The sequence below is a fragment of the Calonectris borealis genome, chromosome W (genome assembly GCF_964195595.1).
Source record: "Calonectris borealis chromosome W, bCalBor7.hap1.2, whole genome shotgun sequence".
Classification (NCBI taxonomy): domain Eukaryota; kingdom Metazoa; phylum Chordata; class Aves; order Procellariiformes; family Procellariidae; genus Calonectris; species Calonectris borealis.
Window position 1 is genome coordinate 49,220,196 of NC_134351.1, and position 14,919 is coordinate 49,235,114.

The 14,919-nt window shown below is 44.3% G+C and overlaps 1 protein-coding gene across 1 annotated transcript in view; it reads right to left on the reverse strand.

Annotated features, from left to right (window-relative positions):
• Positions 1-14,919, reverse strand: part of LOC142074781 (polycomb group RING finger protein 3-like) — a 58,387-nt gene that overhangs the window by 16,297 nt on the left and 27,171 nt on the right. Inside the window, exons 6-7 of the mRNA XM_075135652.1 lie at positions 8,151-8,288; positions 3,440-3,520 (exon numbers count right to left, since the gene is read on the reverse strand). Of these exons, the coding sequence (XP_074991753.1) occupies positions 3,440-3,520; positions 8,151-8,288 (219 nt within the window). The remainder of the gene's footprint in view (positions 1-3,439; positions 3,521-8,150; positions 8,289-14,919) is intronic.

Consider the following 14,919-nt stretch of genomic DNA (forward strand, 5'->3'; position numbering starts at 1 on the left):
AGAAGTCTATGCTCAGTCCTGATTGGGAGCCTTGAGCCATAGGAGGGTTTTCAGCATCCTTGTTAGACTCATTGAGCAATAACCTGTGATTCATGGACTACCAAAGGAGAGGGATAGAAGTGACCTTGTAGCCCAGGAAACATGGCATTGCTGTTGCTAACAAGGCCACAAATTCGATATAGGCCTCACTTGTCATATTTTGCTTGTTTGGAGCTTTATTTTTGTCTGTTTAACTGAATTAGCCAGCAATTCTTACAAGAAAGTTTTGCATGGCTGGATAGCTAATCTGTGACCTAACCCGTCTTTGTCTTGCTTAGCTTGGTCTAACTATTTAATGTAATAACAACAGTTTAAGACACTTGAATTAAGACTCCCTTTAGAGCTCTAACAGATTTAAGTGTTACAACTCAGGATTTGGGTCCACCCAGTCTGGGGGATCACAGTTAAAGCTTTGGAAAAATGCTCTAAAGTTATAATAATCTTACAACCTTGGTAGTTTTATTTGTTTACAGGATAATACTCAAAGAAACAATTTGAATAGAAGCAGCCAGACCTAGTGACAGAATTGTTGATTTCAGTAATGTTCTTTTAAGCAAATGTGTAAATATAAAAGGAATTTGGGAGAGATATCAAAGAAGAAAGGAAAGAGAAAGAAAGGTTTGAAACAGAGGGGAAATGGAATACTAACAGTACTTAAAGGTTGAGAGAATTGTGGGTTACACGTGTATATATCAAGGTCTGAAAGAGGATAATATATAATGAATAGTGAAATATTATGGTTGAACCAGAATAGAAGTAACACTGAAGTGAGATACTTATATCTAATAATCAGAACTTAATCACTAAACCCAGCATTTCTGTAAGAGCAAAAAAAGAAAGAGAATGGTAGAAGTCTATACATGAATGTGACGACTGATAATGTGAACAACTGTGTAATTTCTCCTCTGCTATTTCTCCTTCTCCCCTCCCCCAACTGTTTAGTTGCCTGTGTTCCAAGGATCCAAAGCCCAGCTCTGATGCTACACAGCTGCATAACCTTGGGACACATATCTGAGAAAATCACTAAGTCATGAGAGAACCTGCAAGAAGATAAGAAGGGCAAAAGCGGGGCGAGGCTAGCTGAGAACTTTGGGTCAGATCAAGCCACTAATATCAACAGTGAAAGCTAGATGAAACTGGTTTGATCGTTATAATCATGTGCTAACTTTTTCAGTAGTGACCAGGAATATCACTATTCATGTACTGGGGCTACATTAGGTGACAATTATATTAGGATACCTAACAAGATATTGTAAAATGTACATGTTTAATAGAATTGGGAAAGATCTACTGTAAATGTAATCTTACTCATGATAAAAGAGAACATATTGGTTAACTAAACAATTATATGAGGAATGAGAAACATTTCATCATTGTCACATGTTATGGGGAGATATTAGGTAAAATGTTTTAAGGCATAAGGCTTAAGGAAATATTAGTATATCTCTTAAGACACCCTGTTGTATGGTTAATCGCATTTGAATGGATAGTTTTATTAATTGTGATAATCATAAAAAAGTATAGAATCAAAATGTTTATGCTTATAATGATTATACAGCTAATGAAACATTCTGTGATTATGTAAACTGAATGAAAATTGACAATACCACAAGTTTAACTTAGGTATCAACAGGGAGAGAAGTGTCATAAAGGACTGTTTGAACACCTACCTAGAAGCCACTGGCATGTCAGTATGACACTCTGCTTCTGAGTACACAGCTGGGGTTGGTCTCCCTGCTGTTTCTCCAACTGGGTAACTATGACTGAGTGTGTGAGGGAATAAATGAATATACTGTATAAAGTTATCTGCTGTTAATAATAGCTTGGTTCTATTAATAAGAGCTTTATAAAAGCTGTTATTAATGAATATTGGTTGTGATCTGTGTCTCCCCCAACTCAATCCCCTATCAGGGTAAATGGAATTTACAACATTCTAAACCTCATACCTACGAGTTCATCTCTTTCACCGAACAAGACAGTTTACAGTTGCTGCCTTTTCCATGCCACTCATGACTCTACAAATCTTCATGATACAGGTAAATAGTGGATTTATACAGAGGCACAGCAGTGCTCTTGTTTAGCTCTCTATTCTTTTCCTAATAATTTCTAGCATTTAATTTGTTTTTTTCTTGGACCATTACTGAGCCGATATTTTTATGTCTAACCCCAAAACCTGATTTCTGTTTGATGGCAGTCAACTCAGAGCCCACCATTTTTATATATAAAGTTCATGTGCATGTTTTCCCAAGCATGCATCTCTACATTTACCCATATTGAACTTTAGGTGCCATTTTATCACCTGGTCATCCAGTACTGTAAAGGCCTCCTACAACCTTTCATCACCAACATTTATCTTTGCTGTCTTGAATAACTTTATTGGTGCCAGTGTCACCTCACTATTTAACCTCTTTTCCAGGTCATTCATGAATATGTCATAACTGACCATAATCTCCTACCTTCTATTTCCCAATCTGAAATTATTTCTTCATAGACAGATAAAAGTTGCCTACCTATTCTCATTCATCCCTTCTATTTATGCATCCAAAAGTATTACATCTTTATACCACAGTATTATCCTGGAGCTTGTGTTTTGTTGCATGTCCATTATGAACACTAACCCCTCTTCAAAGTTATCACTCCCAAACTGCACACACCCTGATTCTCTGGATGTGACTTGTATCCTAGATGTTCAACTTGACATTTCATGATACTTACAGCTATTTTATTTGGGTGACCATAAATCACCAGTGATAATTTATGCTCAATATGAATCCCCCATCATTTACTATTCAGCTCTAAGTTTTGTTGTGTGGGGTTTTGACTTTGTTTTGTTTAAAGAAACTAACATCAGTAACCCAGAGACCCACTCAACTGCTTTCCCCAGCCTTGTTTATGCCTGCTAAATATTGCTACAAGTCTCTTGAACTGAAGTGGGGAGCAAAGTTAATTCATCCGCCTCCTTTAATGAGTATATTCAGCCTCTCTCTTCCAAACTACAGAATACAAATGTATTGAATATTTGTCTCTTCTGCATTGTAACCAGTTTCGCAATCTACACAGAGTAATATTGACTGACATGGCTGAGAAAAATGTCCCTCTCAATGGCTTCAGCCTCCTTTACCTTATACATTTTTAATTACTATCAACTTGACATCTGCCATCAACTTCCCCTTTTCCTTAGTGGCACAATTTACATTTTCCCCCATTTTTCTCTTTTTAATTAAGAAAAATATCTATTTTTAAAGATAGTTTATTAGACATTTTAAAATATATATTTTAACCATTTTGAAGTTATTGCAGTATAGACCTGCATGATGTATGCTTTATGAACTTTGTTCTTTAGTCAGCTAATGATTTACATGGAACATGAAAATTTTGATGAAAAGCAGTTGTGTCATACCTTAAATCTCCATCTAGTAACAACTACAAACTTGAGTGTGTGGTCCTTGCCAAGAATCTCTTCATTGCATAATATATCCAGCTGATATAAAAAGAAGAAATAATTAATTAAATGAGACACAGAACATGGCTTTGAAACAATACACTTCAGATAAAGCCCAATAAAAAGATCAAAGAAACAGAACTCAATTCTCATGTAAAGACAGCTTTGTCCTTTGACATGCTATGAAAATTGTTTACACAGTAGCCAGCAAGTAACTTTCTACTTTGAAAATACATTTTTAAAAGGCTATCCCCCACTTATACATCAGTGTTTAGGGCTTTTTTTGTAGACACTTTATAGTTGTTTTTACTTTTCTATGTCAGCTTTGAAAGATCTCGATATTGGAAACAGCAAGGGTATGGACTCATAAGCAAATGTGAGATCATGTGACCAGCCATTAGCTGAATTGCAATAGATGATCATGCACATGATCTTAGCCTATTTGACTGCAAGGTGACATGTACTGAAAAGGTAAGTCACCATGAAAGTGACATATGCTAATGGTACTTTACCACAACCTGAGAAAGCTAAGAATGTGCATGCAGTCCACTAACATGACTTAGCTGACAGACAATAACTCAAACCAGGATTTGTCTATAGCATTCAACCAAGTGTTCACATCCTTAGGGCCTTCCTCCTCAAAACATATTTTTCACTGGACATACCAATACACTGTTTCCACAAAAATGTCATGTGCCCTTAAAGGGGGAGGGAGGACTCCTGAAACACAAGTACTGTTGAATGAACATTCTTACATTTCAATAAGAGCCAAGTAGGTTGTAAAACCAGAGATTCCTGCAGTGGAATAGTGAGTTTAAACACAAAAGCAAAAGGTGTAATTAGTAAGAAAGCAATCCAGGTTTCTGAAAGGTGTTAGGAATTTTAACACAGATGCTAGATGGGCCAACCATAGGTGACATACAGCTGGATCTACTACTCACCAAAAAGGAAGAACTTTCTGGGGACATGATAATCAATGGCAGCCTTGGTTGTAGCAACCATGAAATAGTGAAGTTCAAGATCCTGAAGGGAGCAAGGAAATCAAGCAGCAGAGTACAGATCCTGGGCTTCAGTAGAGCAGAAATTTGCTTTTTCAGGAAGCTGGTAAGTGGGATCCCATGAAAGGCAGCTCTGAAGGGCAAAGGAGCTCAAGAGGTGACAAGTCTTTAAGGACAACGTCCTCTAAGCACAAGAACAGTCCATCCCAATACTCAGAAAAATGAGTAGATGTATCAGGAGACCAGCTTGGCTAAACAGGGAGCTCATGAAAAAAAAGACATATACAGAAGGTGGAAGTGAGGACAGACTACAAAGGAGGAATATAGAAACATTGCCCGGGTATACAGGGATGGTTTGGGGAAAGCCAAAGCTCAGCTGGAGCTGAAACTGGCAAGGGACATCAAGGGCAACAAGAAGAACTTCTACTGCTACATTATCAATAAAAGAATAAACAAGGAAAATGTGAGCCCACTGCTGCATGGGGTGGACAATTTAGTGACAGTGTCTGCAGATAAGGTTGAGGTACTCAGTGCCTTCTTTGCCTTGGTTTTCACCAACAAGGTCTCCCAGGCCTTCTTGTGCCTAGAGACAGGGTTCAAGGAGGAGACAAACAGCCAGTAGCAGAGGAGGATTGAGTCAGGGATCTATTGAGAAATCTCAACCCATACTAGTCCATGGGACCAGATGGGATGCATCCAAGGGTGCCACAAGTTTGCTGATGTCATTGCGAGGCCACACTATCATCACTGAAAGGTCACAGAGATCAGGGAAGGTACCCAATGACTGGAGAAATGTTGTACCCATCTTCAAAAAGGGCAAGAAGGACTATCTAGGGAACTAGAGGCCAGTCAGCCTCACTTTGGTGATCCCTGGGAAAGTCATGAAGTGAGTCCTCTTGGAAGGTATTTCTGGGCACATAAAGGCAAAGGTAAATCCATGCTGGCTATCCCAATCACCAAGGGAAAAAATCACGCTTGACCAACCTGATTGCCTTCTTTAATGAAATGACTAGATCCATGGATGAGGAGAGAACAGTGGATGTTGTCAACCCTGACTTAAGCAAGGCTTTCAGCACCATCTTGCACAGCATCCTTGTGTCCAAATTGGGACATTATGATCTGGATGGGTGGACTACCTGATGGGTGAAGACCCAGGTGGATTGTCAGGCTCAGAGGGTAGTGTTTAATGGGTTGTACTCTACACAGAGGCCAGTGACATGCGGAGTATTGCAGGGGTCTATCCTGGGACCTGTGCTGTTGAATGTCTTTATCAGTGACCTGGAGAAGGAGACAGAATCCACCTCATCAAGTTTGTGGATGACACCAAACTGGGGGAGTACAGCTGACGCACTTGAGGACGGGGCTGCCATTCAGAGGGACCTAGACAGGCTAGAAGGATGAGTTGACAAGAATCTCATGAAATTCAACAAGAACAACGGCAAAGTCACAAGACATTACAAGCTGGGTAGCAGCTCTGTTGAAAAGGACCTGGGGGTCCTTATTGAAAGCAAGTTGAACATGAGTCATCAGTGTGCTCTGGCAGTGATGAAGCCTAACAGGATACTGGAGTGTATCAACAGAAGCACAGCCAGTAAACTGAAGGAAGTCAACGGCTCAATGTCCAAGTGGAAACCAGTAAGGAGTGGTGTCCCTCAAGGGTCCGTACTGGGACCAATACTGTTTAATATTTTCATCAACGACATAGACAGTGGGATTGAGTGCACCCTCAGCAAGTTTGCAGACAACACCAAACAGAGTGGTGCAGTTGATTTGCTAGAGCTGGGAGTGTGTGCTTGCAGCCCAGAAAGCTAATCATATCCTGGGCTGCATGAAAAGAAGCGTGGCCAGCAGGTCGAGGGAGGTGATTCTGCCCCTCTACTGCGCTCTCATGAGACCCCACCTGGAGAACTGCATCCAGCTCTGGGGCCCCCTGTATAAGAAAGACATGGACCTGTTGGAGTGGGTCCAGAGGAGGGCCACGAAAATGATCAGGGGGATGGAACGCCTCTCCTATGAAGAAAGGCTGAGAGAGTTGGGGTTGTTCAGCCTGGAGAAGAGAAGGCTTTGGGGAGACCTTATTGCGGTCGTTCAATATATAAAGAGGGCTTATAAGAAAGATGGAGAAAGACTTTTTGCCAGGGCCTGTAGTAACAGGACAAGGGGCAAGGGTTTTAAACTGAAAGAGGGTAGATTTCGATTGGATATAAGGAAGAAATTTTTTACGATGAGGGTGGTGAGACACTGGGACAGGTTGCCCAGAGAAGCTGTGGATGCCCCATCCCTGGAAGTGTTCAAGGTCAGGTTGGAAGGGGGTTTGAGCAACCTGATCTAGTGAAAGATGTCCCTGCTCATGGAAAGGGGGGTTGGACTAGATGATCTTTAAAGGTCCCTTCCAACCTTCCATTTTATGATTCTATGATTCTAAGTGATTATTAACCTTTACTCAGCACTCATTAGACCACATCTAGAATGCTGCATCCAGTTTTGGCCCCTCCAGTACAAGAAAAATGTTGATAAACTTGAGCAAGTTCAGCGGAGGGTCACCAAGATGGTCAGGGTGCTTGAATACAGGCCCTATAAAGAGAAGTTGAGGGAACTGGGCCTATTTATCTTGGAGAAGAGAAGGCTTAAAGGGGACCTAGTTACAGCCTTCCAATACCTAAGAGAAGCCTATAGAGAAGATAGAGCTAGGCTCTTTACTGAGGTGCATGGTGGGAGAATGAGAGACAGTGGTCATCAATGGAAACAGAGGAAGTTCTGACTGGATATAAGGAGAAAAAAATCTCTACAAGGATAATTAAGCACCAGAACAAGTTGCCCAAAGAGGTCATGGCATCACCATCCTTGGAAGTTTTCAAGATTGAGAGATGGCAGTTTGAGAGTCAGACTGGATGGAGGGGTACCATGACTAATACCAACAAAGAGGGAACAGAGGCTGTGTTTTCACATGCCTGCCATTATGTGTTCTAGTTTTAGAATCCGAAATGACAGAACTTGCAGAGGATAGAAAAGCCTCTTTTTTCCCTTACCCTCCACCATGATTTCTTCTCACGAACAGTCCAATTATGCACTCCCTGCAGGGAAGGTGGCACCAGCTGATACTACACAAGGCTGAGTTTCACTCAGAGTGGAGAAACAGAAGAAAGTATATGTGCTGCTTTCCATTAAATCAGTCTTTCAGTAGTGTCCAAGTGTTATAATCCATTCTCTGCATTGAGTGAAAAATCTCTGCTAGGGCAGCGTATCCCTTCATTTAAGGCCACCAAACAAAGCATCTTGCAGGAGTCAGTTTTAACACAGGTGGAAAACACATAACCAAGCCTTTTGGTATGTTTTAAAACTGGTCATGGAACTACACACTGAGATGCACTGCCAACTCTGTATAAAGCCAAGAACCAGTAAGAACTACATCTCCATTGTATTGGAGGGGGAGAAAAAAAGGGAAGATGACTGGCATCCTTAAATTAAAAGGGGGGGAGGTAAATTTGGAGAAAAACCTATTTATCTGCATTCAGCTCCTCAACTTAAATAGCCATTTTCTGTTCCTTTATATTAGGAAATAGTGTGAGCTTCAGTTTTTTTAAAAATCTGTTTGGAAGGAAAAACACTGTTTTGAAAATAATCCATAAGACTTTCATTTGCAAAATAATTTTTAAACATTAAAACATTACCTCATTAAAAGAAGAAAGGTTAAGTTTTTTAGCAATGAACTTCTTTAGATGCAAGACTGTTGCTTGTGCTGAGCAGCGGATCCATTTTCGTTTCAATCCACGTAATTTGCTGCTATTGCATTCCAAGCAGATGCTTACCTTCAGGAAAAAGCAAACACAGTCAGGGCTAGTTGACAGAATTTTCTGCATTCCCCATTATGCATTTCACATGCAGCATTTATTAGTCCAACAAAAAGGTGAAAATGTAGAATACCAGTATTCTTTAAAGCGAAATGCATGCAGTGTCATTAAAAAAAGGTTGTCTAGTATTTTGTCAGCTTACTGTTAAGCACCATTCAACTCAAAAGGGATCTGGACAAAAGTTCAAGGCAGAACTTTAGGGCTGCCTTGTTCCAGAGCTTTATTCTAACTGCAGAGGTTACAACTAGTTCAGAAGAAGCCTAGGTCAAGGCCAAAGCGAGATATCTAATATGAAAACCTGTCAGGACCCTGAGCTCATTCCCCTCCCCCCTGGGGGATTGGTTGCCTGAGCTCAGGGCCAATTTTGATAAGCAGCTGTATGACCATGAAACTGTTGTGAAGAAAGAGCTGTTTGAGAAAAAAGTTGAAGAATTTTCAGTGTGAGCTCACTCTGTTCCACTTAGCAGCATCATTTAAGCTGAAGCTCCCTCCCTTGGTTGGTCCCCCTGCATGAGCTATGTTGCAGCCATGCCCGTGCCTGGCCTAGACCCTGACCCACAGATTAGACTTCCTGGCTTGACCTTGGACCTGTCTCATCACTATGGACTTGGCTTGGTGATCACTGGACTGTGTATGACCTCGGTTAGTATCGTCTCTGGACCTGACTTCAACTTGCCGATTTCACTTTCTGTCTTAACCTTGGACCTGCCTCATCACTAAAGATTTACCTGGCTGTCGTGGTTTAACCTGGCAGGAAGCCAAATACCACGCAGCCGCTCACTCACTCCCCCCACCCCCCCAGTGGGACGGGGAGAGAATCGGAAGGGTAAGAGTGAGAAAAACTCGTGGGTTGAGATAAAGACAGTTTAATAGAACAGAAAAGGGAAAATAATGAGAATAAATAATGATAGAATATACAAAATGAGTGATGCACAATGCAATTGCTCACCACCCGCGCTGACCGATAACCAAGTAGCGATCGGCACTTCCTGGATCACGCCTACCGTTCACATACTGAGCATGACGTCACATGGTATGGAATACCCCATTGGCCAGCTGGGCTGGCTGTCCTGATTATGTTCCCTCCCATCTTGTGTACCTAGCTCAGTCAGTAGGCACGGGAGCTGTCCTTGGACTAGGAGGGCACTTAGCAACAACTGAAAACATCAGTGTGTTATCAACATTCTCCTCATACTAAATCCAAAACACAGCACTAGGAAGAAATTTAACCCTATCCCTGCCGAAACTAGGACAGTATCCACCCCTTATTCCATACCATTTACGTTATGCTTAGGTCTCACATTTTTCGATACCTTTCAATTAATCACCACTATCTTTTTTATATATATACATATATAATACATATACATACATATATACATATAATACATATACATACATATATATACATAAATATATATAAATGTCCATTGAGTTCTTTTAGTCCACAACTTTGGGCTCCATCTGTCATAACAGTCTTTCAGGGCCAGAAAGATGGTGTGTGGTGTTGGGCTGTTGCATCCTGAAGCCAGTTCTCATTTCGGTACTGCTGCACTCGTTCAGTTCTATCATCGTTGCACTTTGCTCGGTTTCATCGGAGTTAGTTCATTCTTCATTAATCTGGGTGATTTTCACTGCTATACCATTGATAGCAACCATAGAAATAATGATATACAATATCATATAACAATTGACATCATAAAATTCAGTTCATTGGCTATTTTCACCCAAAATCAAATCCCCTTGAGGTACACACCGGACTTGCCCATCCTTTCGCATCACCCACCAAGTGCACCCAGGTCCTTGAGCAAAAGCAATCCCACGGATGGGTTTTCCCTTGCCAGAGGCAGGAGTAACCCAGACTGTCTTCCCCAGCATATTTCTTATGTGCACGACAGGGACTTTATCTCCATCTACAGTACGTAAAAGTCTTGATTGGGCAGGGCCAGCTCGATTAACAGACCCCCTAGTGTTGACTAACCAGGTGGCTTTTGCTAAATGTGTATCCCAATGCTTGAATGTCCCACCACCCATTGCCCTCAGTGTTGTCTTTAGCAGTCCGTTGTATCGTTCGATTTTCCCAGAGGCTGGTGCGTGGTAGGGGATGTGATAGACCCACTCAATGCCATGCTCTTTGGCCCAGGTGTCTATGAGGGTGTTTCGGAAATGAGTCCCGTTGTCTGACTCAATTCTTTCTGGGGTGCCATGTCGCCACAGGACTTGCTTTTCAAGGCCCAGGATGGTGTTCCGGGCAGTGGCATGAGGCACAGGGTATGTTTCTAGCCAGCCGGTGGTTGCTTCCACCATGGTGAGCACATAGCGCTTGCCGTGCCGGGTTTGTGGGAGTGTGATATAATCAATATGCCAGGCCTCCCCATATTTGTATTTCAACCATCGTCCCCCATACCAAAGAGGCTTTACTCGCTTGGCTTGTTTGATTGCAGCGCACGTTTCACATTCATGGATAACCTGTGCAATAGCGTCCATGGTCATGTCCACCCCTCGATCACGAGCCCATCTATATGTTGCATCTCTTCCTTGATGGCCTGAGGCATCATGGGCCCACCGAGCTATAAATAATTCACCCTTATGTTGCCAGTCCAAATCCACCTGAGCCACTTCAATCTTAGCAGCCTGGTCCACTTGCTGGTTGTTTTGATGTTCTTCAGTGGCCCGACTCTTGGGTACGTGAGCATCTACGTGACGTACTTTTACAACCAGGTTCTCTACTCGGGCAGCAATATCTTGCCACAATGCGGCAGCCCAGATGGGTTTACCTCTGCGCTGCCAGTTGTTCTGCTTCCACTGCTGCAACCACCCCCACAGGGCATTTGCCACCATCCATGAGTCAGTATAGAGATAGAGTACTGGCCATTTTTCTCATTCAGCAATGTCCAAGGCCAGCTGGACGGCTTTCACCTCTGCAAACTGGCTCGACTCACCTTCTCCTTCAGCAGTTTCTGCGACTTGGCGTATAGGACTCCATACAGCAGCTTTCCACCTCCGATGCTTTCCCACAAGGCGACAGGACCCATCAGTGAACAGGGCATATTGCTTCTCGTTTTCTGGTAGTTTATTATACAGTGGGGCTTCTTCAGCACGTGTCACCTCCTCCTCTAGGGATATTCCAAAATCTTTGCCTTCTGGCCAGTTCGTGATCACTTCCAAGATTCCTGGGCGACTGGGGTTTCCTATTCGGGCCCGTTGTGTGATCAGTGTGACCCACTTACTCCACGTAGCATCAGTTGCATGATGTGTAGAGGGGACCCTCCCTTTGAACATCCAGCCCAGCACCGGCCGTCGGGGTGCCAGGAGGAGCTGTGCTTCAGTACCAACCACTTCCGAAGCAGCTCAAACCCCTTCATATGCTGCCAATATCTCCTTCTCAGTTGGAGTGTAGGGGGCCTCCGATCCTCTATATCCCTGACTCCAGAACCCCAGGGGTCGACCTCGAGTCTCCCCTGGTGCTTTCTGCCAGAGGCTCCAGGTAGGGCCATTCTCCCCGGCTGCGGTGTAGAGCACATTCTTTACATCTTGTCTTGCCCGGACTGGCCCAAGGGCTACTGCCTGAACTATCTCCTGTTTAATTTGTTCAAAGGCTTGTTGTTGCTCAGGGCCCCATTTGAAGTCGTTCTTCTTCCTGGTCACTTGATAGAGAGGGCTTACAATCAGGCTGTAATCTGGAATATGCATTCTCCAAAAGCCCACCACGCCTAAGAAAGCTTGTGTTTCCCTTTTGCTAGTTGGTGGGGACATGGCTGTTATTTTGTTGATCACATCCATTGGGATCTGACGACGTCCGTCTTGCCATTTTATTTCTAAAAACTGGATCTCCTGTGCAGGTCCCTTGACCTTACTTTGTTTTATGGCAAAACCGGCCTCCAGAAGGATTTGAATTATTCTCTCCCCTTTCTCAAAAACTTCTTCTGCTGTGTTGCCCCACACGATGATGTCATCAATGTATTGCAGGTGTTCTGGAGCCTCACCCTGTTCCAGTGCGGTGTGGATCAGTCCATGGCAAATGGTAGGGCTGTGTTTCCACCCCTGGGGCAGTCGGTTCCAGGTGTACTGGACGCCCCACCAAGTGAAAGCAAACTGTGGCCTGCACTCTGCTGCCAAAGGGATGGAGAAGAAGGCATTAGCAATGTCATTTGTGGCGTACCACTTGGCTGCCTTTGACTCCAGTTCGTATTGAAGTTGTAGCATGTCCGGCACGGCAGCACTCAGTGGCGGCGTGACTTCGTTCAGGCCACGGTAGTCTACTGTTAGTCTCCACTCTCCATTAGACTTTCGCACTGGCCATATGGGACTGTTGAAGGGTGAGCGAGTCTTGCTGATCACTCCTTGGCACTCCAATCGACGAATCAGCTCATGGATAGGGATCAGGGAATCTCGGTTGGTGCGGTATTGTCGCCGATGCACTGTTGTGGTAGCGATTGGTACCTGTTGTTCTTCAACGCTCAACAACCCCACAACAGAAGGGTCCTCTGAGAGACCGGGCAAGGTGGACAGCTGTTTAATTTCCTCCGTCTCCAGGGCAGCTATACCAAAAGCCCACCGATACCCTTTTGGGTCCTTAAAATACCCTCTCCTGAGGTAGTCTATGCCAAGGATGCACGGAGCCTCTGGGCCAGTTACAATGGGGTGCTTCTGCCACTCATTCCCGGTTAGGCTCACTTCGGCCTCCAATACAGTTAACTCTTGGGATCCCCCTGTCACTCCAGAAATACAAATGGGTTCTGCCCCTTTATAGCTTGATGGCATCAGGGTACACTGTGCACTGGTGTCTACGAGAGCCTTATACTCCTGTGGGTCTGATGTGCCAGGCCATTGAATCCACACAGTCCAGTAAACCCGGTTGTCCCTTTCCTCCACCTGGCCGGAGGCAGGGCCCCTCTAGTTCTGGTCATAGTATCCGCTTCTCACTTCTTGCAAACGTGAGTCAAGAATTCCTTCATTACAGTCCAAAGTAAGATCAGCCCTTCTACTCTGTCTGGGGAACTGTTCACTGGAAACTGGACCGTCGTGAGACAGGGTTTTCCTGAAAACTGGAGCAGCATTTTTCCTGAGAGAACCCCCTTGTGTGATTGTTTTTCCTTGCAACTCACGTACACGTGCCTCTAGGATGAAGGTAGGTTTTCCATCCCACTGCCTCATGTCCTCTCCATGGTCACGCAGGTAAAACCACAGGGTGCCCCGTGGTGTGTACTTTCGATATCCTCTCTCTTGAGGAGAAAAACGCTGACTCCTAATGGCTGAGATACTGGTCCGTACAGGTGGAGAATAGCACCTATCGTCTTTGAGTTGCTGGACCTCTTGGGATAGTTTCTCCACAGCCGAGACAAGGGAGGAGGAGATAGTTTATTCGAAATCCCGAAGTCTGTTAACCACCTCATCCACCGTTGGTGCTTCTTCCTCTTTCCAGCACAGTACTGCCAATGAACTGGCATACGATGCTGGTGCTCTCCGTACCAACTTCCGCCACATGGGTCGGGTGCACTGGACGTCATCTGGATCTTTGGGTGTTCGGGCGTCATCCAGGTCACTATAAACCACCTCCAGCACGCCTAGTTCTCTCAGGTACTGGATACCTCTCTCCATAGTGGTCCATTTGCCTAGGCGATATATAACATCTTCCTTGAAGGGATACCTTTCCTTCACACGTGACAACAGTCGCCTCCAGAGGCTGAGGACCTGTGTCCCTTTTCCGATTGCTTTGTCAATACCCGCTTCCCTAGCAAGGGATCCCAGCTGTTTGGCCTCCTTCCCCTCTAATTCCAGGCTACTGGCCCCATTATCCCAGCATCGGAGCAGCCAGGTAACAATATGCTCGCCTGGACAACGGCTGAAATCTTTCCGCATATCTCGCAGCTCACTCAGGGATAGGGATCGGGTGGTTTCCGTCTCGTTTATGAGTTCTTCCTCTTCCTCCTCCTCTCCTCGTGATGTCCCTGCTCTTTCATCATCCCTTTCTAAACGACCTGATCTCCGCTTCCAAGATTTCCTCTTCTGTACAGGGGCAACGGATACCAGCAAGGGTTGGTCCTCTGGTTCAGCTGTAGTGCCTGCTGCTGGGGTTTGGGTAGCTGCAGTGCTTGTCATGGGGGTTGGAGTAATTGTAGTGCCTGTTGCCGGAGCTTGAGTTGCTGCAGTGCTTGTCGCAGGGGTTGGAGAAGCTACGGTGACTGTTGCCGGGGTTTGAGTAGCCACAGGGGTTGTCATGGGGGTTGGAGTAGCCGCAGTGCCTGTCGTGGGGTTTTGAGTAGCCACCGTGTCTGTAGCTGCCCCCGAGACTCGCCGCTCCGCCCGCCCCGATGAGGCACCGCTGCTTGCCCTCCCTCTTTTCTTGTTCCTGAGGGTTGATCTCTGGACAGTATTCCTGAATAGTTGTTTAACCCTAAACAAGGCCTGAACCACATTCAGGAGACATAGCAATATGAACATGCTTGTTTGAGCATCCCAAGGATATTCAAAATTCTCAGGGAATATTGTGGACATCTTTGTGAAGAGGATAGAAGAAAAAGGAGTTTCTGACGATATGGAAGGGAAGATGAACAAGTGGGAGAGAGTGTCCCATCCCGTCTCCCCC